At 36.4% G+C, this 27,644-nt stretch overlaps 1 protein-coding gene across 1 annotated transcript in view; it reads right to left on the reverse strand.

The window, feature by feature from the left end:
- Positions 1–12,732: 12,732 nt before the first annotated feature.
- The window catches only part of LOC126368178 (vesicular glutamate transporter 1), a 65,646-nt gene continuing 50,734 nt past the window's right edge, over positions 12,733–27,644 (reverse strand). Inside the window, exons 4-13 of the mRNA XM_050012068.1 lie at positions 27,078–27,217; positions 25,419–25,517; positions 25,033–25,188; positions 20,648–20,841; positions 19,405–19,567; positions 18,784–18,891; positions 17,209–17,394; positions 15,768–15,953; positions 13,754–13,927; positions 12,733–12,948 (exon numbers count right to left, since the gene is read on the reverse strand). Coding sequence (XP_049868025.1) covers positions 12,733–12,948; positions 13,754–13,927; positions 15,768–15,953; positions 17,209–17,394; positions 18,784–18,891; positions 19,405–19,567; positions 20,648–20,841; positions 25,033–25,188; positions 25,419–25,517; positions 27,078–27,217 — 1,622 coding nt within the window. The remainder of the gene's footprint in view (positions 12,949–13,753; positions 13,928–15,767; positions 15,954–17,208; positions 17,395–18,783; positions 18,892–19,404; positions 19,568–20,647; positions 20,842–25,032; positions 25,189–25,418; positions 25,518–27,077; positions 27,218–27,644) is intronic.

Below are 27,644 nucleotides of genomic sequence, written 5' to 3' on the forward strand. Positions count from 1 at the left end.
TTTCCATTGACGCGGAGCTGTGCGGAGATGAGCAGAGATGTGCAGGAATCGACCAATCACCGTGAGGGAGAGAGTGACAGAGCGTCTTCGTTTTTCGCTCTCTCGAACGCTGTGATTGGTCAAATCCGCACATCTCCTCTCTTCTCCGCCCATCTCCGTGTCAGTGGAAATGTAGACTGACGGAGCGCCAGTCAACGCATCATACGATCGTGTGGGCCTCACTCTTAGCTTTACTTTAGTGTATTTATTTATGAACGCTCATTAAATTATCACTTTTTTATTGGTGATTGTGTAAATACAGGTAAATAATTACGTATAAAAGATAGTCCCACTATTGAGTTACCCGACCTTATCAAATGTTTATTTGAGTTTTTAACAATGACGCAATGTAGAATTCTCCGTGAATACCTTAACTATTGTAAATGTCATTAGATTTATGTTATAGTTTTTATAAATATTAGTGTAATAGTAAAATGTCGTCATCTTTCCAGCGTTATCTCGTATTTCACAGGGTCCGCTTGCCTAACCTGAAGATTTGACAGGTCCAGTTTTTTACAGAAGCGACTGCCTGTCTTACTTTCCAGGGAAAACTAGCCCAATATGGATTAGGTCACATACCTCCAAAATGCATTTCTCGGGAATGTGGGTTTCCTCATGATATTTTCCTTCAAAACGTGAATTCGAAAATCAATGATTTAGGCCTACGCTGGTATTCGAACCTGCGACCTCATAGTGAGAGTCAAGCGTTCCACCAACTGGGCTACCAGGCTAATAATAATGTACTTAATAGTAAAGTAATAGTGTAATAGTAAAATGTGATTATAAGAAAGGAATGACGATGGAGTTACCTACTCGGAAAAATGCTTTACAATGTTGTGTCCATAAGATTTAAATAAAGTTTTATTTTAAATGGCTTTGTTTCATTGTCCATCCATAACATACAGCATAGATGGAAACTGATACTACAATCAGTCAAATTTTGTTAAAAGACTAAAAAAGTAAAAAATATTTTACCTGGATTAAAACTAGACATGAAAACAAAAAATATCAGAATTAGTTTTTCCAAAAAGGCGAGATATTTACTTCTTCTTCTATCATGTGGGTTGTGAGGTGGATTACCTACCTCATCAACCCTCGTGTCAGGGTTATTATTGAGCCGCCAAAAGCTCCTGACATGGCTCATGTAACGACTACTTACTGGCATCAGTAAGTAGTAACCGGGACCAACGGCTTACCGTGCCTTCCGAAGCACGGATCATCTTACTTTTTGGACAATCAGGTGATCAGCCTGTAATGTCCTAACCAAACTAGGGATCACAAAGTGATTTTTGTGATATGTCCCCGCCTTGATTCGAACCCGGGGCCTCCGGATCGTGAGCCCGACGCTCAACCTCTGGACTGCGGAGGCCGTTACTTAGACGTGTACTTACTAAGGTCTATACACAAAACCTGAAAAGGTTAAGTTTATTAAACATTTGCCTCTTCCTTTTTGATGCGAACAGCAAAGAGCTGGAACTGTTTGCCGTCATCTGTTTTTCCAAGTCGTTATAATCTGAGAGTCTTCAAGGCTAAAGTGAATAGACATTTGGGCATGTCTGAATTTTGTTTTTTTTCTTTTTTTTTTTAAGTAATCGTGATCCGTCCTAGACCACATCGTCACTTATAGCTGAGATTGTGGTCTAACGCGGGCCTATTTTATTTAAAAATAAATTGTTATCTTTTGAAATATGTAGATGTAGGTATGATAATAAAAAAAAGTAACAAGTAAATTTTCAAACATATATTAGGGAAGATAATGTCACCATTTCAAAGATAAGTACATATAAGTACATGGTTTGATAGATAATAACAGCAATTACACAAGTAATTCTAACACCAAGAAACAATATGTTTAACAGTCGAGTTCTATCTGAGAACGTCTTGATAATTTAGTAGTTTCCTAGGTCAAAGATAAATTATGAAATTCTGATTAAGTACTAAATAAAGCATCATCTAAAGCGCTGACAATAAAGTTTTCTTTTTTCTATTTGACTTATTTATTAATTTAAATAAACAATATGTAATAATAAGTGCGACATTATATCACGTTTTTCTATGAAGTCACAAGTTTTTCGTACAAATTCCATAATCATTTCGTGTTTTGACGTTTAGTAAAAAGTAACTGATTTGACTAGTTGGAAACTACCCTTTTATATAAGACGTCGAAATCATTATAACCTAGTCGTTATAAGCTAAACTACAACAAGATTTATAAACAATACAAGTGATAGTGGATAGGTATGATTAATGCTGAACGCATTGCACACAAAAACGGTATCGAGAGCTTTTCGGAAATGACATAGTTTAAAAAAAATCGATTCTATGCCGTATGCATTCACTCACAGACGAAACTAAACGGGACGCGGCACCTCTACTAAAAAAAATAAAAAATACTCGGTTCCTTCACTGATGAACATACGCACTGAAAACCATCGCAGTTTTGTTTATCGCCTTTAGGTATTACACCCAAGGAATAAGCGTTTTCTTAAAAAATACCGCCATCCGATCCGAAACGCTGCCGGCATCGCCTCTGTGTGCATTAATCTTTATAGGTGCGTCAGACGTTTAGTAAAACCACCTACGATGAATGTAATAACGTATAATAGTTCTAATTCAATTCACCTATTTACAAAGATAAATCCACATTGAACTATGTATCGAATTTTACATTCAATTATGAGTGGACAAGTTTTCCCACAAAATTTATTACCTAAATAATTTGATAAACAAAATAAAATATTATATATTATGTAATATACTTAAAACAAAAGACAAAAGAATTCGTATTTTATTAATTATCATATCTTCTTCTTTGCAATATTTCAGATTACAAAGAAAGTTTTGTTTATATCTGAAAATACGTGAATACCTATGACACACTCATGATAATCGTTGTACGATAAAATGTAACGAATAATAAAAGGCTCCACACATTCCCTCTACTATTATTATTATTATAATAAATATTATTAAATTTAATTCTAGATTATGATGTTTAAACGACAATAATATGTAATATATATAAAACCTATAATTTAATATATATCAAACACAAACGATAATAAGCACACACATGATCTACATATATTCACCTATAATAAGTTGATAAAATTATATTATCGATAAGGAAAGCATGTCAATATAAGACATTTACTAGATTGATATATACATCTATATTTACAAGAGCTTGTATTTATTCACATAGGCCTGAGCGAAACCACAAACCCTAATTTCTTTAAGTAAACAAAGCAAAATTCAGAACATCTTCATATCCTTTATATTATATTGTAATATTTGCTGATAAAATATATATTATAATGACTAGTATTACCTAACTTTAGTATACTTACACATTTATTTTACACATTTCATAATCCCTACAACACATATCTAACCTACACTATTGTTCTTAAATTAAAAAAAAAAATCTTAAAACATGGCCACCAAACTTAACCAAAATGTGTTTATAATACTTTGCCACAGGCACGAATTAAAATTAAATTTATAGTGCATTGTTTAAAAAAGTGGGACATTTTCATTGCTGATTTTGTTACATCCCGATTGCCAGAACTTTTCGTTTTGAAAGGGAAAGAATTAGGTTTTTGTTTTTAGTTTAGGTACAGTTTGTTTTTTTTTTTAAAGTTGGCTGTGAACGGCGGCTTTTATCAACAGACTTATTTAAAAAAGTGATTACAATATTTTTTCATTTACTATATAATTAAATTTTTTTTGGAAGTCAGCATTATGTCGCCTAACTTAACAGAACAAAAACGAAGAGTTTAGGATTAAATATTTGTAGAGTTTATTTGTTTGTGCGTACAGTCTATAAAGAAGATACAAGGAAGCGACACAAATTATTTACAGCCGACAATCAGGACCAAAGCAAATCCCTAACATGAGTCTAATCAGTAATTGACAAATCAGTGCCTCCGTGCAAGTAACGCTTACCTAATACCTATTTACACGAGATAAAATTATTGTTCCGATAAATTATTTGGTTTTTAACATAATTCTTCTTCTACTTACACTTTTATATTAAGACAAAAACGAGGGTGTGATCAAAAACTATTTCAAATGAACAGAAAATTAATAAGTACATAAATTCGGATACAACTGATAAAAATATTGAGCATTTTTCAATACTATCACCCGATTTTAACTTGCAGATCTGAAATTCTCTGCAAGTTTAGTTGTGAAATAAGTTCAAGCTAGTACCTACTTAACTTAAAAAAATATATACAACTAACTGAGCGGTTGACACAATACGATACGGGTGAACATGTTTCGTTCTAACATTAATTTATTGTCAATTATTCGAACTCCAATATATATTCAATTTATTTTTAAATATAACCTAATGGCAATTAAGATTGAATCCCAAATATACAGAGTATTAAAATCCTAACAGCTAATATAACACATTCTTTGACTTTACCATTCCTTAATATATTTAAATATTTATTATTGCCTATATATTTATTTATTTAAAAACCGATTATTGTTTAAGTACAATCTTATTAATACTTACTAAGTATTATAATAATTTTACAGCTAGGATCGCTTCATAATATTTTATTATTATGAAGGCATTATTGTCAACACAGCCTTATAGAGTGAGATCACCCCGTTTAACGTAAAATTATTGTCTTACACTTTAATTATAACTACTTAGACTTAATATTATTAAATTATTTAATAATGTAGGTAGATGCCTGTAAAATATAATAATAACAAAATCGACCAGAAAAGCTATTATTTATAATAATTATGTTGTCTATTGAATTGAAAGTAAAGTGTTGTTGAATAAAAACAGATAAATGAATCAAAACTCTCTTATAGTTCATCTCTAATTAGTTATTCGCCGCGACGGTTTCTTTTTTCAGCTTTTCGGTTGAATTTCCAAGAAAACACTTCATAATCCTTGCCTACCTATAACAGAGAGCTTTCTTCAAATAATACAACTATTATATATATATGTCGTGGCCAGATCATAGAATTGACCATTTCATGAAATGATCGACCATTTCATGAAATGGTCGTATTTCATGAAATGGCCAACTTCAACTGACCATATCGTTTAAACGTCAGCGTTTAATGATATTTCCATCCACGTTTGGCCATATCATAAATGTAGGGTGTCCATGATAAGTGGTGTAATAAAAACGCGAAATAAGGTAGGAAATAATGTATTACTCTAGTACAAAGTACAAAAATGTTTAAAAGTCAAATAAAAATTAAAAAGTCATTTTCGATTAACGGAGTGTTGATGTAGTTGACATATACGCCGTAACTGCATCTCGCTTTGAAGTCTTCGTCATATTTTTTGACACTATTTCATGCCATTGGTCATCATTCAGTATACTTTTCGTGTGTATGATAAACATACTGGCGGCGTAGGGGTGGCCCAAGGGCCACCCCCGCCGCACCCTAACCTACCGTTATGCCTTGTAAAAATTTAAAAAAAAAGGATTATGATAATTTAAATTATGACAAAAACATTTATGTGTTTTAATAGAATCCCGTTTCAAGTAGTAATGCCATCTGCGGCAAATCTACAATAAGTCACGTCAAAAAAAGAAACTTTACGGACAGTAGGATCGTCTATATTTTTCTTTTATAAAATTAATATCTCTTCATTCGCAGTTTTAATTATATCACATTTTGAAATCCAATAATAGTCCATTGATTTACGTAGCGTGGTCACTCGACCTTCATTATTTGCCATATAACCTAAAAATAATAATAAAGTTGCTGTCTACTGTTAATACGAGTTTTTCTTTTCCTTAGTGTCAAAACATTGCTTCACTGCACTTTTATCTTGTATTTGCTCATTATTATTCGTATTATTCGCGTTCACACAAGAATAATTATTGTCCGCCGCCATTATGCAAAACATAAACAAAGCGACACCAGCGCCACTACCGGTGGATAATGTTACTATTTTACGATATGATCGCTAACGTTTGGCCATATCATGAAGTAATCATGCATTTAGTTGGTCATATCGTTAAACGTTTTGTGTTCATTGATCTGGCCAAACCACATCATGATGTGGCCAACGAATGTTGTTCTATTTCATGAAATACGACCATTTCATGAAATGATCAATTCTATGATATGGCCACGATATATATATATATATATATATATATATATATATATATATATATATATATATATTATGTAAGTCAGTCAGTTTTTAAGCAGTGTATTAAATATACAATATTATATTTTTATCTGAATACACACTCGATGAGCAAACTAAGTAAGTAAGTTGACTTTCGGCGTTATGCACCAGCCCTATAGAGCCTTCGCTCTAGTTCTTCCCTATTTCCAAATAATATTTTTAAGGTTTTCTACATAAAATCACTTAACTGTAATCTAAATCTTATTTCTAGCTACTTTATAATAAATATTTTTTTACAAATTGATTTGACTCTATCATTCATATATTTAAGTATAATTACTTTATTCAAAATCCGTGCACTACAACCGGTGCAAGGGGGATCCATACCCTTTCCGCCATATTTTGGACATCGTGAAAATTATCATTCATATTAAATTTATACTCGGTACAAGAAAATAATGACTTCACTTACAACAACTAAAATGCACTTTTCCCAGCCACATACAAATTAAGCAGCAAATAATTTAATTTTGTTATATCCCGTTGTATCTATATTTAATAAACATGAATACGTATCTTAACTGAAAAAAAAATGTAAATATTTATTAAGATAATTATATTTTATTAATTAAAGGCCAACATAGCGATCATGTGGGTACGTAGTACGTTATATACAATAGTAACATAACTGCTTTTCGAAATTCAAGAGACACTTTGTTCATCTCTGATACAAACTTTACAGCGCCTCTAGCGTCGACTTGAGGAACATTTTTTTTTTTGATTATGTTTATGATAGTTCGTGTTCATACTGAACTCTGAAAAGCATTTTACTTCCCATTTTAACGTACTGTGTTAACCAGCGTACACTCATGATCCCTACTCAGGTTTTAAAATACTAATGTAGTTAATAAAAGAAACACAATTGGGTACGGAGCCTTATAGATATGACATGTCAATGTTGCTATAATAAATTATATAAATGTAAAGATATGCTATTTTAGGATATTTTTACCAAACCTTTCGGCATCTCATACTCTTTACTTTTCTCCCCAAATAATTTCAAATTGATATTTTTTTTATTTACTTAAGCTGTTTCTTCATAGATACAAAATTCTACACACACAAGTAATATTTTTAAGTTATTCAAAGTATTTTTACAGCACAGAATTGACGGCGTAGAGACTTCTTTAAAACAACGACATTGCTTTTTACGTACTATAATTAATTCTATATTTCTAATGATTTCAAATTCCGAAAAATAACCTGCGGCCTCGCCGATACACTGTCCTATGATTTCTTGGTTACCTTTAAAAAGCATTTCGCTATTTATCCCAAAATTACTTTATTATCTATAGCAATATCCTTCTGTAAATTAAAACATAAAGTATATATATATGTAATTATTGGCTACATTAATTATTTTTATGGATATGATAATTCTCACTCATGTCCAACTATCTTACTTCGCCTAATTCTTAAATCAATTTTCCAGTTGGTCAAAAGATGTTTTTTGCATTTGAAATATATATTTTGGTTTGTACCTCCTTAAATGCATAATTGTGGCAGTTACACAAAATCTGTAAATTGTGGAAAGATGAAGGGGAGGCCTTTCCTCAACATATACGCTAGAAATAGAAAAAGGTATTCATAGGTAACATAGATTTCCATACAGTTTTTCTCACGAATCTACACATATTCCATCATTAATCATCAGTCGCATGCGATACATGGTTGAATTTAAGTCAAAAATATTACTTTTATGTTCAATGTATTTTCTGAAAGCAAACACACGTCTCTATATTATTTTAAACCATGAAACACAAGAGCCTATATTATATACAGTGATATGCCATACCGGAGAATGTCCCCAAAGTGGGTATGCTAATGTTGTATAAACTCTTTAATAATAAGGATACTGGCTGCTTTTATTTTCAAATTGTTCATTCTTGTTCTTTGAACCTATTTGCCTGAAGGCTAGGTAATAAAGCTCTAGCTAATGTGACAATTTTGGGAAAGGCACATCACTGTACATGCAAGTCAATTAGGTAATAGTCAGAGTCGATAATGGCGATTCTCACATAACAACGCGCACCGAAGCGATTTGAAGCGGTCATCAAGGTCGCATTGACTTGTATTTAACCCGCTGATGCCTAACATATGAACACCGCCTCGCCGCGCGGTGCAATAAATCTACAACCCTACAATAATTTATAAATCTACAACATTATCGTCAATTCCATTGCTTATTTCTAAGAATAAAATATCTACCAGATTACTAAGACAAGTCCGCCATTTTGTTAAATGGCTGCCAAAAATAAAATAAATATTTAATAAACGCAATTTTTGGTTACATTCCTACGCATATTTATACACATTTAAAAAATATAAGTAAGTCATATTTTCGAAATGTAGAGTAAGATGGTGCAAGGGTAATTATTATTTTTGCTTAAAAGCCACTAAGGCAAAAACATTCGTAGTTCACGCAATGAGCTGTATTTACTTTCAACATTCTATTATCAAATCTTCTATCGTGTGGGTTGTTAAGTGAATTTACAACCTTAACAACTCTGATTTAACTAATTTTTAAGTTTGAATGCACAAATTAACAAATTTTTATATACTCTTATACAACCTTTCGTGTAAAAATGCGCAGTGAATAACAGCACCAATGGCTGAAAAGCCACCGAAATATAATTGTGCCACCAAACGTGGTGGCACAGTTATTTTTTGAACAGTAAAACGACAGCAAATGCGCGTTATGATATCTTTTTATCGACTTCAAAAAAGGAGGAGGTTTTCAATTAGACCGTATATTTTTTTGTATCGATCGCATCGTACTTTTATAAGGCATGGACCTTAATTGTAGCCAACACTTTAGAAATATCTGCATAAAATGGTTTTCTATTCTATACTAGGTCCACATGGCAACATATCTACTGCACGTGTTTGTCGATTCAATTTAATGTTGCGGAATAACCGATTACCCATTAATCGATTATTTACACTTAAATAGTTAAAAAATCGATATACCTATCGATAGTATATATTTAATTGATAGTATCGATACTAGCAACATTGAAAATTCTAAAGTTATATCTATTATAATCTCATAATTGTTAGATATAATCGATAATAATCGATTATTAATTAATTGTTGCAATATGGTCGGTTTAATCGACAGTATTGCAATTATTATACAATCGATAGCATTAATATAATCAATTGTATCTAACAAAATATAATAACTAAGATTGGTTATTATTGGAATCGAATTTAAAATATTGGTAGTATCGACTCTTTCGATAAGTATATCGATATTTAGATTATTTAGGGGATAATAAAATAATCGATTATTAATCGATATACAGTCGATAGTCGACCAACACTAATTCAACTTCGAATGCACAACCAGACATGTATTCATACGGTAATCTTTAATTGGCGTAAAAAAGCTAATAGCCGCAGTATTCATACACCGATCGCCTAAACCAAACGATTGTTGTTCGATTTGCTTGACACTTCGGTTTTCGATAAATCTTACACCATCTTATTCTTCATTATATATTTTTTAATATAACTAATATTAAATAATTATAATTTTCTTAACTATGAGCACTTCTTACTTTCTGGGTGTGAGGCTTTGCGGAGACTTCCCTAAAGCTTCAGTTTATTTAAAAAAAAAATGTGTAAATTTTCATTGTAAATATGTTTCAAAATATAAATATAATATAATAAATAGGTATAATATATTTACTTAGAGTGCACGGTTTAACAAGTGTCATTTTTGGTCTCAACGCTTTTAATGAGTTTATTGTCATCATCACGCGCTCTATTTGTATAATCTAAAGAAAATTATTGTCTTTATAATGAATATACGCAAACGTTATTGTCTTTAAATTTTACATTAACAAGCACTTTTATTGTCAAAAACTAAGCTTCGCTTTACATTATAGTAAGGAGAAAGACCCTAAATAAAATAGATTGGTGATAGTGCAACATTCAAATGTTAAAGTTATGGAAAAAGTGCTAAGGATTTTAAGAAACAGTGACATTTAAGTGCAAAGTGCCTTTAAACCCAGAACAGTGCTTACTAGTGCTTATCTAGTTACTACTTCTACATGTGTAACATGTGCAATGTGCGTATACTATACATATCTACAAGTGCATTGCTGTTATGTTTATATACAAATAAATAAAATATCTAATTAATATATATTTTTATTTAGTGCATGTAAAATAATCTAAAAAGCAATGTGTAAATTAATAAATAAGGTTGCTTCTAATAAATTGTATTATACTGTGCGTTTCGTGAATGTCTATTATATACATGCATTCATATACACTCATAAATATACCTATAACACAAATATCTATCATTATTATCACATTTTATCATGTGGGAAATTATTTACAACAAGACATTTGAGAATTTTATGATATATAATATATAATCCATTAAGTGTATAATTATTATTATTATATATAATTAAGGTTGGTGTGTGCTATGGTTTAGAAGTGAGATAATATACAATTCGGAAAAATGAGTTTCCGCTCAAATAAGTTGATATTTTTTATCAAGGAGACTTTTTCATTGGATTTTTAAATAAGCACGGCTGGTTTTAAACCTGCAAAAGCATATTTCAGAATATACCAATTACGATTATAATTAATTAAATAATCATACTTGTTAAATTAAAGTATTTATCATAATAAACTACGTAATGATTATGCCTAATTATTTAAATGCTAATTTAGGGAATGTGTGTTTACCTATCACTTAATTTCAAAAGTAAGCCGTAAATTTTGTTTAATTTATGAAACAGTAAATTAAAAATTAAGTATTATAACTAAAAATATAAAAGGTAAGTACTTACCGTTGGTTTCATATCTAGACAGTACAATATTGTAAGAGTTGTGTGACTAGTCACTTATATATTATATATAATATTCCAATATATTTTGAAGGCGAATTAACAACTAGAATGATTACATTACTTCCCTTTGTAATTAACATTTCGTTTATTTTCTACTCCTATACATTTGTATTCAAGTAAGTACAAGTCTAAATTTGAACAATTCAATCGTTTCGTAAATATATAAACATTTTACAACAATTTTATATGAAACGTAGCAACATTAATGAGCGAAACAATAAAAAGAAAGTGGTAACTTATTTTTCCTCACAGGACAAATGTCTACAAACTCCTAAAATATATTTTTAGTAATTTAAAACACTTGATCAACAAAATACACGTATTACAGTAAAGTCGGAAAATTGATGACTACTTAAATTATTATTTTGATGATATGCCTGCGAAATTTAAGTAATATATACAACTGTACAATATAGACACCAAAATAACAACGACGCTGTAAAATAAATATCTTGCAATGTACAACAAAAGAGCTAACAACGTAGATACTTTAACAAAAAAGTGACATCTTTGAAGATTAATTAAAACTATTTCAAACATTTTTTTCTAAAATATAGAATAACGGAATTAAACAGCTGGACAGCAGAAACAACTATTAGATATTTCAAATATAGCACTATCATTAACTCACTTTCTGACATTCAAATAATCAAAACAGACAATGGATATTATGTACGCTTTTTTTTACAAAATAGGTACATCAATATTATACTAGCAAAGAGTTATACAGCTAATGATGGTAGAACAATTATTTATTATTTTATTAATGGGGTAATTTCCGCTACCTATCTAAAAATATCGTAGAGAACCACGCCGACTTCTGTTTCAATATATTATAAGTAAAGTTTATTATTGATGAAACGATGGCATTTTTCATGTTTTTTTTCAAAGTTTTTCAAAGTAATATAGAGTGACTTACTGTAGAGTCATATAAAAAAATAAAAATAAGTTAAACGAGAAATAGATCTTATATATCAATATTTCATAAACATTTATAAATAACGTATTAACAAATAAACATTAAGAAACAAGTAATTTTCTTAACTATTTCTACAAATTAATCCTTATTTTAAATGAAACTTAGAATGTAAAATGCCATTGCTCAGCTTATGTCTCCACAGACGAGTATTTTGGGACACTGAGATCTCTCTGTATTTATGACCACAGAGAGGTCCAAATGTCACAGACTTTTTAAGGCCTGACCACACCGGATGCGTTCGTACATTGTGCATGTACGTATGTGAGTTCCACTGCGTTGTGTATGAAAGAGAGGTCTAATTTTGTAACTCACGTTTTAATCGCAAGCTGAGCGAATTCATTGAAATTTTAGCGCATCATAGGATGCATTTCTATCTTTTAATATAGATATTAGAGCAATGACTAGCTGGGGCCTCAAATGAGTTAAGGGCCCTAAGTGAAATTGTAAACAATATTCTACGAGTTTTCGCTCATGCACGTAGGCCTGGTACGGCTACGCCCTTGTGTTAGAGTTACTCAATTAGCCTTCTGTGTGAAGTATGATACACCGTTTTTCTTACATGAAGTTTCACGTACTTACGCGTGACGTCACGCGTGTTTGCTCCGTTACCTGCGTGCGCATCCGATTTGTCCCGGCCTTTATTTACGTTGTAGCTAATAAGTCCCGTCGTCAGTGAGGTCCTGATAGGTGTGCGCTGGGGGCTGGACAGGCTCGGCTTGGTAGAGCGCTCCCGAAACGAACGGGTTGTTGGGCACGTGCGCCTCTGCGCCCGCGCCGCTCGTCCCGCCGGGCGCGGGCGGGCGCGGCGGAGCTATGGACCCGTATGCGGGAGGCTCCGCGCCTTTAAGTGGCGCTGATGACTTCTCCATCTAATTGGTGAATAACATCATATTTTTCAGTCAGTGCGTTAAAGTTAGATGTCGAAGTGGCTTATTTGTACCATGTAAGGGATGTTAAAGGGGGCGTTAAAGATCGTCCATGAACCACGCGAGGCTACAAAGGGGAGAGAAAATTCATGAAATATTTCAACGCGTAATTGCATATTTTCCAGATATAATTAAATGATATGTGACACACAGAAGCGAAAGTAAAAAGATTTTAATTATTTTGTTTTTTAAATAACTAAAGTCTTTTTGGTGTGTTTCCCTTGGGTAGCTAGGCTTATTAACCGAAATATAAAAGATAAAGGAAGTGGCTCAAACATCATCAGGTAATTATTTTATTATTATTATTATTAACTCAGGCAGGCAGTTTTCACTGATAAGTGCCTGTATTCAACTATTCAGTTTTGTTTTCCTTTCTCTGTTTTATGGTAATTGTTGTGGTTTTTAAGAGATTTTTATTATAAACTCACCACTTTTTAACCAGGGGTGGTTAGAAACGTAACTAAAAACCTTTATCTAAGACTCGTTTCATTTCCACTCTATGTTTTATCAGTATACTGATAATATTTTCTGCACTCAGAATACCTAAAAATCATTAGTGTTATTCGCCATTTTCACGCAAATAAAAAATCGACCAGTCTGTATAAGTACTTAGATATATAACTTAGCGGGTCAGCCAAGTTTCAAAACAGAGAACAACAGTGACAGTCATAAATTAGCTGAAAGTAACAAGTGTACTTTAACACAATCCAATGCATAATTCTCAAAAAACAAAAGTAACAATACTTACGAAGCTTGTCTCATGATCGAGAGACTTAACGGGTTCGTCGTAGGGCGGAGGCTCGGCCCAGGGCTGCAGCTCTCCGGACGCGAAGATTCCGTAGATGGTGATCCCTATGAAGTGCACTGTCGCACCCATCAGAAATACCGCGCGCCACTCCGTTATGGCTTTATCGTGCTTATCCTGTGCGACAAGCAAGTTTTTATTTTACTTGTCCTACAAATAAATAAACCTTAGGTACTTAGACCAAAACCAAACATAATTTCCCTAGCATCATCCCGTTTTTCACAGGGCCCGCTTACCTAACCTGAAGATTTGACAGGTCCGGTTTTTTACAGAAGCGACTGCCTGTCTGACCTTCCAACCCGCGAAGGGAAAACCAGCCCAATACAGGTTGGGTCACATACCTCCGAAAATGCAATATGGGTTTACTCGCGGTGTTTTCCTTCACCGCTGAGCACGTGATAGTCATTTATGATCACAACTAAGACATTCGCGTTTTCAGTTTTTCCCGAATGTCCCAATTGTGGCAGTCTTTCTCTTTGTAAAATCAATCTTCGTAAAGTTAAAACTGCCTAGAACCGTCTTCAAGTGATGCCCTTACCAAAAAATTGCGTTTAAGTTTATTTAGATAGCCGTCAGCGCGCACACACAGCAGTGCATGGGCTTCTCTTCTTTAGAAATGAAAATATTGATGCAAAACAATATTACATCGCCCTAGCGTCATCCTATGTTCGCAGGGTTCGCTTACGCTTAACTTGGTGATTTTTGGATGAAGATTTTTTACAGAAGCGACTGTCTGACCAACCAGCGAAGGGAAAATCAAAAATGTAAATGATAAAGCATATCAAATCGCACAATACGATGACGTGAGCAGCCGTGCACATGAGGTCCCAACAATAATAATCCAGTGGCGCGAAATACCCGTAGTAACGCACCGACGCGCACCCACAAAGCATTCTCATTCCGTATTCCAAACGCCACCGACGCAAAGCTCGGTTTCTTTCCACTTCCCAGTTTAAATTAGCCACGGAAGAGTGTCCTTTTTGTTTCGAGAACCCTATAGGAAGCCGATATCCAAGGGGAGGCCACTTCAAAGTTTTCAATGACACGCACGAATTGGAATTGGTATTCACAAAAGTACTTATTATTAAAAATAAAATCTTCAAGCAGACATATTTTTTAAACATAGAACGCGGCTGCTTGTCGTCCAGTAGGACTAACCTGCGTAACGTGCGTGATAAAATTTTCTCACAGTAATTTTATCGATTACTGACGATATTATAATTATGTCGTTTTGTCGATTGGTGCTAATATGTGAACCCAAATAAGTTATGTCGCCGGAGGGGACATATCACAAAAATTACATTGTGGTCCCTAGTTTGGTTAGGACATTACAGGCTGATCACTTAATTGTCCGAAAGTAAGATGATCCGTGCTTCGGAAGGCACGTTAATCTATTGGTCCCGGTTATTACTTACTGAAAGAAGTTTAAGTCTTTACATGAGCCATATCAGGAGCCTTTGGCGGCAACTCACACGATAGAAGAAGAAGAATAGGCTTCTTGACAATCTAGTCAAATGAGATACGAAACGTCACAACGAAAGTTTTCTTCCGAAGGCACGTTAAGCCGTTGGTCCCGGTTACTACTTACTGATGTAAGTAAGTAGTCGTTACATGAGCCATGTCAGGGGACTTTGGCGGCTGAATAGTAACCCTAATACCAGGGTTAATAAGGTTGGTACTCCACCTCACAACCCACACGATAGAATAAGACATAAACATAAACTCACGCCTATTTCCCACCGGGGTAAGCAGAGACTATAGAATTCCATTTGCTTCGATCCTGACACACTTCTCTTGCTTCCTCCACATTCATCAATCGCTTCATACACGCACGCCGGTTCAGAGTAGATCGTATTGAACCTTTTCTAAGGACATCTCCAATTTGGTCATCGTAAGTAATAAGAAGAATAAATAAATACATGACATACATGTTCAGAAATCTTTTTTTTAAACTTACCTTCTCTTGTGTCATGTAATCGATCACAATCGGCACAATGAACCCGGCAATAGTCCCAATGCCGTTAGACAGCCCCATCAGGATGGACGCGTACCGCGGAGCGATGTCCAGATGGTTTACATTGTACCCTGATATGGCGAAACCACTGCAGGCTACGCCAAGGGTCAACTCTATTGTCGCCACATACTAAAATAAAATGAAAAATGTTCAGATTTTATGTTTTTAGACACACAAGGAAAATAACATCGTAGGACAAAAGAAGTACCACAGGCGGCTTTATAGCAATTTCTTCTAAACAACGTTAGGGGCTGAAACCGTATTAAAAAAAATAATCGGGCCGATGTACGAACATTAACACATACATCATCTCCTTAGCATTATCCGGTTTTTCACAGAGCCGCTTACCTAACCTGAAGATTTGACAGGTCCGGTTTTTACAGAAGCGACTGCCTGTCTGACCTTCCAACCCGCGAAGGGAAAACCAGCGCAATACAGGTTAGGTCACATACCTCCGAAAAAGCATTTCTCGGGAATGTGTATTTCCTCACGATATTTTCCTTCACCGCTGAGCACGTGATAATCATTTATGATCCATAAATGAATTCTAAAACAAATTCGACAATCATTGGTCTCAAAGGCCTGTGCTGGATTCGAACCTGCGACCTCAAAGTGAGGCAAGTTCTACCAACTGCGCTACCACGGCGCTACATTAACACATGCAAAACCCCCAAAAAGTTGTACTTACTGTAAAACAATAAGTACTTACCTTCATAGTTTATTGTGAGTTACCAACGCTAAGTATATAGAGTGTTAGTGACATCGTAAAGAAAACTTTGAGGGATGATTCAGACCATGATTATTACTTGATATCAAGTGGAAATTGCCATCACAAAGTATAGAATTTAAAACAATTTTAAAAATATTAAAAAAAAAGAATCTTGCGACGGAAAATTCCACTTGATACATACATACATAGATACACACATAAACTCACGCCTATTTCCCACCGGCGTAAGCAGAGACTCACCACCTCCACTTCCACTTGATACCAACTCAAAGTCATGGTCTCAATCATCCCTCTCAGTATTCGTTAAGGTGTCACTAACAACCTGTATTAGTTGGGATAAAAAAAATATCAGCAATTTACGAAATCGCTACCCGTAGCCAAAACTACCAGAAAAAACTAACTTGTCCTGTCAACTCTCTGGCTGCTGACTTATCGGGGTCCGGAAGTATTGTTTACACAAGACTTAAGAGAAACAGTGTTTCATCTTTGATAAACGGATTTCCTGCGTAAAAGTGAGACCGATCAGTGGATCATTTCTCACCGCTACAAAGACCAAATACAGGAGAACCCAAACAAAGAAGCAGCTAAATGTCCATGATGACAGATTGCTGTGTTAAGCAGGATACATAAAAAAGAAAAAAAAATATAATTTACCTTGTTGTTGGCATAAGCGACGAGGACAAAGAAGAACGCCTCAAGACCAAATCCTCCGCAGTTGAACAGCTTCCTCACATTCGTTGTCGTCATAAGGTTGTTCCTTCGAAGGTAATCGGCTATCATCCCACCAATAGGCACTAGTGACGTCATAATCAGATGTGGTATGGCGCCCACGAACCCGGACTGAAAGTGTTAAAGTCATTTTTTAACTTAATGGCCCAGTCTAGACTAAGAAAAGCTTTAAGAAAATTCCAATCAGGCTATCCTTCTTCTTCCATCGTGTGGGTTGTGAGGTAAATTACCACCCTCATCAACCCTGGTGTCAGGGTTACTATTGAGCCGCCAAAGGCCCCTGACATGACTCATATAACGACTACGTACTTACATCAGTAAGTAGTAACCGGGACCAACGGCTTAACGTGCCTTCCGAAGCACGGATCGTCTTACTTTCGGAGAATTAGGTGATCGGCCTGTAATGTCCTAACCAAACTAGGGACCACAAAGTAATTTTTGTGATATGTCCCCACCGGGAATCGAACCCAGGACCTCCGGATCGTGAGCTCAACGCACAACCACTGGACCACGGAGGCCATTAGGCTATCCTTTAGACAAGGACGTTAAGAAAAGGATAGCCCGACTAAATTCTTCAATTTAGTTGCAATTACGTAAATCTTAGTGCACAAAAATGACACAACACTGTCCTGGGCGGTAGAGAGCCGTATACAACGCTCGAGTTATCTTATGTAAACCAGCTAAATGTTCTTTAAAAAAATACGGGTCGATTACTCATATCATGTATATGTATATACAATAAACGGTAGTCAAAGAAATATCGTAACGTTAATTAAAGCACATAATAACGGGTTCTTACCGCGTTTAAATGGGGATATGAGACTGAGATTATGGATCCGAAATTATGGATCTACCTACTCCACTCCAATCTCATCAGTCATCCCGTGATCATGGCACTTGTAACAGTGTCGAAATATCGGGAGTCTCATATCCCCATTTAAACGCGGTAAGAACCCGTTATTATGTGCTTTAATTATGATAATAACCGCGTAAACTTAAAACAATATATGGTAACGTTGCTTAAAAAAGGAAAATAATTGTAACCAAAAACTCGCAACGACTCAATTTTGCGGAGACTGCAGCCTTGTCATGGAAAAATAAAAACTAGTAGGGGAAAAAACACTAATATGTATACACTTTGCAACCATGTCATATTAACTTTTTTGACAATTTAAACCGTAAGCCTCATTAAATGTCAAATATGATAGTGCGACAGGGTTCGTGATATTGCTCGTGACTGTATAACCAGTTGTACCAAGCGGTTGTACCACGGGTCACATAGGGTAGAATAGGGTGACTTTTTAAAGCGTCTTACATATTTGCTGACACATTTTTTTACGTCACTTATTGCTTATTAGCTACCGCTTTATCGGTGGAATCGAATAATCTATAAAACTTATTTGAAGCCAATACTTTAAGAAAACAAACAAACAAATGCGTATATTTAAAAAAAAAAACACTTAAAAATAATGTAGGTATAAAATAAAATGTTTCGTTTACCTCTGTAATCTGCATATTGAACCTCGTGTTAAAGTATGCAGATTGGAATATAACTAGCAAGCAGAAATTCCATGTTCTACAGAAATTAGCCACGATGATTGCGTAAACCTGAAATTAAGATATAATTTTAAAGCATGCTCTCTCTTTTACTCATTAACGGATTACGACCATTTAAGACTAAAGTAAGACCCAGAGCGGGTGAGGTTGGCGTCCAATACGAATTGGCGCGGGACGGAAAGTTACCGCTGTTCTATAATATGTATTCTTTATTCTAAGCCAGGGGTTCCCAATCTTTTTCAACTTGCGGCGCAGTTACAAGTTTAATATTTTGTACCGGCGCCTTGTCCTAACTAAGTTGTTAGGTTAGGTTACTTTGAGGGAGATCGGAAAAAAATAAAACATCCACAAAATGAATACAAGTTTTTAGGTACCCGCGAATATTTGCGGTTTCAGATAATGATAGAACTCACGGGGCGCCCCTCTTTTCTTTCTACGGCGTACCAGGGCGCGCGGCGCACACTTTGAGAACCCCTGTTCTAAGCCTTGGCAGTGGCTGAGTATACCTGTATGCTTATGTTTGTGCATTGACGGTACATACTCCTAAACTAAATGAATACTTACAGGAGGTGAAGTAGCGAATTCCTTCCAAGGAGTAGCGCAGAAGCCAGGCATTGGTGCTTGTGTGTTAGTCCCCAATGATTGTTCTATGTAGGTCAACTCCTTGCCCGTGATGTGAGGATGCTTACTGGGCCTCTCAAACACTAACCACAGCCAGGCGAGATACCTTTTGTAACAAATGAAACGAATGCATCACGGTGGCGTTGACAACAAAAACAGTAAGGAAAGAATCTTTTAGTCTGTCATGTCGATGACACTTCTGGATTCTTTGGAATTTGACTTGCTATTGTGGTGAAAGCCAGTGGTGGTGAAAGCCGCCCTAGGGCGGTGCGAGGAGTGCCACCGCATCGGGCGCCGAAATAGGGGGGGGGGTCTCCAAAATCAATCAAGACTGATTCACCCTGGCCGCAAACTAAAACTTCATCGCGTTAGATTGCGGCCACATAAAACTCATCATCATCAGCCCATTAACGACCCCACTGTTGGGGCACGGGCCTTCCCTATGGATGGGTAGGCAGATCGGGCCTTAAACCATCACGCGGGCCCAGTGCGGATTGATGGTTATTAACGACTGCTAATGCAGCCGGGACCAACGGCTTAACGTGCCTTCCGAAGCACGGAGGAGCTCGAGATAAAAACTTTATTTTTTGTGGTCACCCATCCAATGACCGGCCTTTGCGAAAGTTGCTTTACTTCAACAATCGCAGACCGAGCGCATTAACCACTGCGCCACCGAGCTCCATAAAACTTATACGGATGAGAAATTTAAATAAGTAGGTAAATTTCGGTGGCCGTAAACTAATCGAAAAATTTAGTATTTTAAGGGGCTGAGGAGCTCGCACCACCTAAATATTTTGCTAGGGCCGCCACTGGTGGAAGCATGCCAATCTGTATGGGTTGTTTTCGCAAATTGCCCAATGTGTGTCGGACACACGAGAATTATTGAATAGCACATCACTTTGGGCATCCTGCATGTCATCCAGTTTATGGAAAGCTTAGCATGCTTTTGAAATGATTAAGAATAATATATATTATGTATACAAGATGTTAGTGACATCGAAACGAATACTGAAAGGGATGATTCAGCTTATTATTCTGAGTTAAGATCAAGTGGAATTTTCCGTCGCAAAAGTTAGAATTGATAATAATTTAAAAAATATAAAAAACCGTGCTTGATATCAACTCAGAATATAATCATGTGTAAAGTGCGCGAATATTTAAATATGATTATAAAAACCATACGTACCATACAACGCCAGACACACCATAGAAGTAGAATGGCGCTTCCCATGAGATGTAGTCGGTGAGAATGCCAGACAATGGCATGCCGATGACGATGCCCGCGTAGGTGCCGCAAAACGCCAGGGTTGCCAGCCGAGACCGCTCGAGGGGAGGTGCCCACATCCGCCAGATACCGTGACACGATGGATACGTCACGCCCTAAAGGAAAATACTTGTAACCACAGGGGGCTTAAACATAAACTGCCTATATACGTCCCACTGCTGGGCACAGGCCTCCCCTCATTCAACCGGAGGGGGTATGGAGCATACTCCACCACGCTGCTCCACTGCGGGTTGGTGGAGGTGTTTTTACGGCTAATAGCCGGGACCAACGGCTTAACGTGCCCTCCGAAGCACGGAATCATCTTACTTTTTCGGACAATCAGGTGATTCAAGCCCGAAAAGTCCTTACCAAACAAAGGACAGTCTCACAAAGTGATTTCGACAATGTCCCCATCGGGAATCGAACCCGGACCTCCAGATCGTGAGCCTAACGCTCTAACCACTAGACCACGGAGGCAGGGCGCTTACTCGTAGCCAAATTACTTACATACGATTGTGACAATCGTCAATCATCATCAGTGAGATGGATGACCAACCTCATCAACCCTAGTGTCAGAGTTATTATTGACTCGACATCGATAAGTAGTAACTGGCACCAAGGTAAGGCACGGATAAAATTACTTTCGGACAATAATGTGATCAGCCTGTAATGTACCACAATGAACACAATGTGATTTTTGTGATATACTCCACCGGGATTCGAACCCGGGACCTCCGGATTGTGAGTGCAACGCTCAACCACTGGACCATGGAGGCCGTTATTATGTTACGTTACTCATCATCTAGCATTATCCCGTTTGTCACAGGGTCCGCTTACCTAACCTGAAGATTTTGACATGTCCGGTTTTTTACAGAAGCGACTGCCTGTCTGATCTTCCAACCCGCGAAGGGACAACTTTGTCTGCGTATGTATCGTTGTAAATTATTAGCCTAAGTGTTATATTATTATTACTGTAATCATACAAGTCCTTTCTATGTTTTTTTTTTTTATAAGAAAGAATATTAAACATCTATACAAACTTTTGCATTGTTATTGTTAACATTGTAGGTCTTACATAAGTACATCTTTGTTAAATTGCAAGTGTGTTATGTCAATATTGAGTGCATACGTCGCCAACAAACTGCACGCAGTTTGGCGACAAATGTAGGTTTAAGTCATTTTTTGTATAATTTCGAATTTAAATAAATACTTAAATAAAAAAAACCAGCCCAGTACAGGTTAGGTGACATACCTCCGAAAATGCATTTCTCGGGAATGTAGATTTCCTCACGATGTTTTTTGATGTTTTGTTTTTGTTGGTGATAATTGTCAGTATGAGCGATAAAAATGTATGGAATTGACATAAGGTGATATGTCTTTTGCAATTTGCTTGAAGTACACTAACAAGCAACGCAAATAGTTAAGTTAAAAGTCTCAATTTCAATAGACTACGAAACGAAAAAGAGAAAAAAGATTTATCATGTTCCATATTTCAATAGATATCTCAGATACAATCAGTAGATTTAATAGGATAGCATTTGGCATTGAGGAATCAAGTAAGCTGGGATACAAAGTCGGGCAAATGCGTTGCCATGACAACCGGGGGAGCCGTAATCCTAAAGAGGTTCCGTACGGGAGACGTTCAAGTGCTATTGAGAATAGATCTGCGATCGATGTGTAATTGAAAACAGGTATGACGAACGGATAATGTTAAAATTCACATTGGTGGACCGGTACGACTCGCAGCTGAACCGCTGCTGTGTGCGTTTGTACGCGGTGACATAGCTGCCCGCGGCATGGCATCGGTGACTCGGGCCTATCCCATGTTGCTTATTTTTATGTTAATCTGTGTGTAACACTAGGTTAAGCTTTCTGTTACTAATATAATAATGGACAAGTTTCCGTTTTTTTTTAATTGTTGGTGTAGATCACTAGTGCAAAGTAAATTATAAAATACTAGTCTAGAAAAAGAAGTCAGTTTAAGAAGATCAGAAATCAATCTCATTTGTTGTTGTGGCTTATTTACGAATACTTATCAGAAACTTTGCAAAAAAAAACGGTTAGGTACTATTATAAGGTTAGTGATTATTTAGAAGATATGAATGCATGGGTCTGAGAACTGATATTAGGCAGCTAAATTACTCAATTGTATAATAATATTTTTGTATAAAAAAAGAACGTCTAGGGTCCTGTGCCTAGGTTTTTCTTGCAGCTTCTTTTCCCCGGCTATACAGGTTGTGAAGCTGCAGTAGTTTTAGTCGGATGAGACGTTCGTAATGTAAAATTGACGATTCAAAGTGTAACTATGTTACCTACTAAATAAAGATATTTTTGAATTTGATTTTGAATTATCGGTGAGGTGAGAGTACTTAGCTCATCTTGCGATTGATGTTACTCTGACTAAGAACCCCAAATCGGATGTAGTCGTGAGCTTATGTTCAGTTACTCATCGCAGTGTCTGAACGATATCGTAGCGATATCCCATTGCGTGAGGATGCATCTTTAGTGCACTGTATCACAGGAATTAAGTATTTTAGGCCCTTATAATCTCATTTATTATAAGTAGTTTCTCTACATCCCCGAAGCGCCTGGAAATATGCAGAATACATAATTAAAGCACATAATAACGGGTTCTTACCGCGTTAAAATGGGGATATGAGACTCCCGATATTTCGACACTGTTGCAAGTGCCATGATCACGGGATGACTGATGAGATTGGAGTGGAGTAGGTAGATCCATATATTTTTTCTTTTTTTTCTACGGGCAGACATATCTGTCTGCCCTCTTTCTTTGCCGCTTATTTATGTTTTTGATATCGCAATGTTCGGAACCATCTGAACTCGCACCAAACTCACTACGACAAACCGCACTCACTGTGTCCTCACGTTTTTTCACCACATTACGTCGTTTCAAGCTTTTTACCACACCTACTACTGGATTCCACATGCTCGATAAACCCGTTATTATGTGCTTTAATTATGATAATAACCGCGTAAACTTAAAACAATGTATGCAGAATACAGTTTATCTAGAGCCTTATAGAGGGGGAGTGAAAACGTGACGGGTGATTCCGCGCCAAAAACTCGGAACATTGTAATAAGCTTGATCATGCCACGTCACGAACTGAATGCCAAATGTTACGAATTTTAAACGCGTCACATTATACTTGTTACATGTTCATCTCCCCTTGATCCCTAGTTTAAATTTAACAGCCCTTTTCACACTTGTTAGCGAGTAAGTTATTTATGAAGTGAATGGTTTGCTGTTTGTCATGATACCATATCCCTAGCGTTACTTCCATTGTCGTATACTTACCTATCCCCAATTTATAGATAGGTCCGTTTCTGTTTTGAGGGCAGCTTTTTTCAATAAACGGATAAATCAGATACCTATTTGAAAATGGAACATTTTTTATGAAAAAGAAAAACAAATTTCGATTTATGCTAGGAATGGACGTTTGAGAAGTCAACTTTTTATCTCGTTAATTATTTGACTGAGACATTCATTACACGACCACAGTTATCTGAGATGAATAAATCATTATTACACATTATCTTTACCTAAACACAAACCTTAAACTCACATTCAAAAATGTCTTTATTCATTAGGTAACATAGTGACACTTTGAATCGACAATTTTTACATAAATATTATTTTTGTCGAACGTCTCATTCGCCTACAACTACTGCAGCTTCTCACAACCTGTACAAGACTCTATCACATATTAGTTGGACATAACATAACAGAGCATCACGAATATTTCCCCGAAGGGATAGGCAGATGTGTATAGTATACACACTCACTCCTCGCCAGCTTTGTTTAAGTTTCATGTAATAGGGGGCAAGCCTATTACCATTAACCATGCACAAATTTTGGGGGGGTAGACCCCCTATTCCCAGTAGTTTTAACGAGTAGTCTTAGCAGTTGAACTAGTGGGAATTTCCTTCCCAATAAAAGTTGACAATCCTCGCAACATTGAACGTGACAACGGGAGTAGGGTAACAGAAATGGTTGAACACGGTCAAACATAACTGACGTCACAATAGCCGCGCGAGCATCTCTTTAGCATAGAGGCAAGAAAACCGCCTGTGCCAGGCAGTGGGACGTTTATCATCATCATCAATTTAAGACCCACGCTCTTGTCGGTATAGCATTTTCCATTCCAGTCTATCAAAGGCCAATTCCTTGACTTCCCTATAAGTCACGACGCTAACCTTTTCTTTAATCTGTTCCATGTAACAGACGTTACATGACGACGATGGGACGTTTATAGCCCATTGATATAAGTATTACTCACTATTCTTACCTCAACAAACCCCTGAGCAACCTTGAGCATAACGACGGCAGCGGGGCCGACGGACATGGCACCAGGGATAGCCATGTTGAACACCGCTGACGTCACAATGGCCACGCCGAAGATCTTGTTAGCAGGGTACATGGAGGCCAGGAAACCGCCGGGAACCTGTATTTGAGTATGCATTAACAACTCAAGACAGACTAGTAAGTCTGCGTGCGGCGCAAATATATTAGAAGAGCTGGCGCCACCGAAAGTGGGAAAGGGATAAAGATAAAGAAGACAGATTACTACTATGATGATTATTATGTCGATAGGTTTATGAGACACCGTATAATGTTAAATATGATATTGCTCATGACTGTACGTAGTCTTAATGAGAAAAGGTTAAACCAAACCTGCGTGATGAGGTAGCCGGCGAAATATGACGCATCTATCGACGACTCCACGGAGACTGTCCAGTTGAACGGGGTGTCTTCTTTTACTCCGTCAGAGGTCTGTATGAAACAATCACATATTTACTCATTAATTTACTTATTAAGGATGCGTGGCAGCAGAAACAGCCTCCTGAAAGTTGTAGCGGCCTGCGCCCAGGGTTAATTTTTTGAGCACTGGACAAAGGCTCATATACTGCCGAAACCCAGCTCTTATTTATAAGTATATTATTAAGATAACATTAGCTATTAAGTTGTCTTTTATACTAACTCCTACTATGGATGTGTTAATGTCTGAAATAAATATATTTGAATTTTGAATTAATTTACTTATTTACTCTTCGTGACGCCGCGCCTAGGGATGTGCCGCTCTAAGAGCTAGAATGTTCCAGTTGTAAAAACTCTTTAACAGTAAGCACCCTGGCTGTTTATGTTTTTCAAATTGTTCTTTCTTGTACTCTGGTCTTATCTGCCTAAAATTTAAATAACAATGCTAGTTATACATAAGTTTGGCGCCTTTTACTGGGAACGTTACCAAAGTAGGAATATTGCCCAGAACAGTAACAGCTTTTAAGAACGATCGATTTACCTTGGGGACATATCACAAAAAATACTTTGTGAACCCTAGTTTGGTTAGGACATTACAGGCTGATCACCTGATTGTCCGAAAGAAGGCACGTTAAGCCGTTGGTCCCGGTTACTACCTACTGATGTAATTATGTAGTCGTTACATTTACATGAGCCATGGGTCTTTGGCGGCTTAGTAATAACCCTGACACCAGGGTTGATGAGGTTGGTATTCCATCTCACCACTCACACGATAAGAAGAAGCTGTTAAGAAATCAAATCGATTTTACTTCTAAAAGTGAGGAAAAATAAATGAATGCATTCAGCTGTTTGTAATTATTCCAGTCATGTCCGAAAAGTTGTCTTATCCGCTTAACCTATGTCCAATAAGAAATAAAAAGAGTTTTTTTATCGCTATCGTCCCACTAGGGTCGATTAATTATTTCATTAATCCTCTCGCACGATGCTCTGAGCAGAGGTTCCCGCCCAACTGGCCTGTTGTCTTAAATTTTGTACCAGATGACAGCCACGTTTCGATCAAGTAGCTAATGCCATCTGCGGCAAATCTACCTACAATAAGTCACATCAAAAAAACTTAGAAGCATTTCAAGTATTATTATAATAATCTATATATTTTCTGGGTGTTAAAATGGCCGCATCGAAGCAATTCATCTAAGAAATCATTGCGCACTTACTTTTATATGCGCAAATGTCAAATTGCAATATTGCTTTCTTAGATGAATTGCTTCGATGTGGCCATTTTAACCCCCCTACTCTCTGTTAGTTTGAGTTTGTCTCTTATCCAGTCTGCTGGAAGAGATTCCTGTTAGAAATAAGCTCCATCGTTAGTCTGTCTTGTATGAAAGCAACTAGTCTTTATGTTCCCGTTTCAGTGTACAATAAATTGTTAAATAAATAAAAATATCGAAAAAGCATTTGGATTCGAATACCGACATAGGAAAATTTTACATTTGGCCAAGCCGTCAGAAGTACTCACCGATTTATACAAGCGTTTAGGTTCATACAAAAATGCATGGTAAGTACTATTATACTTACGTTGTGCTTCTCCGTCATCTTGAGCTTGGCCATGCTCATGTTGCATCGCATGCCAAACATGATGCTGAAGCCGAAGCATGCTAGCAGCGCCACGGTGTAGCGGGCACTTAGACACGGGCATTCGGCTCGCATGTATTGATCTGGAACAAAACATTATCCTTTTAGGTCGTAAGGCCGAATAGATCTTAGAAAGTCACTGTGGTCCTGTGGTGAAAGTCACTGTGGTCCTGTGGTGAAAGTCACTGTGGTTCTGTGGTGAAAGTAACTATTGTCCTGTGGTGAAAGTCGCTGTGGTTCTGTGGTGAAAGTCACTATTGTCCTGTGATGAAAGTCATTGCGTCCTGTGGTGAAAGTCACTGTGGTCCTGTGATGAAAGTCATTGTGTCCTGTGGTGAAAGTCACCGTGGTCCCGTGGTGAAAGTCACTGAGGTCCTGTGGTGAAAATCGCTGCTTACTTCTCAAAAGGGAGCGCCAGTTCGAACCACGGTAGAGAACTTGCACCAATGAGTTGTAAATCTATCTTAACACCAGAGTTGACGAAATTGGTCATCGATATCACAACCCACT

The sequence above is a fragment of the Pectinophora gossypiella genome, chromosome 7, assembly GCF_024362695.1.
Source record: "Pectinophora gossypiella chromosome 7, ilPecGoss1.1, whole genome shotgun sequence".
NCBI classification, from domain to species: domain Eukaryota; kingdom Metazoa; phylum Arthropoda; class Insecta; order Lepidoptera; family Gelechiidae; genus Pectinophora; species Pectinophora gossypiella.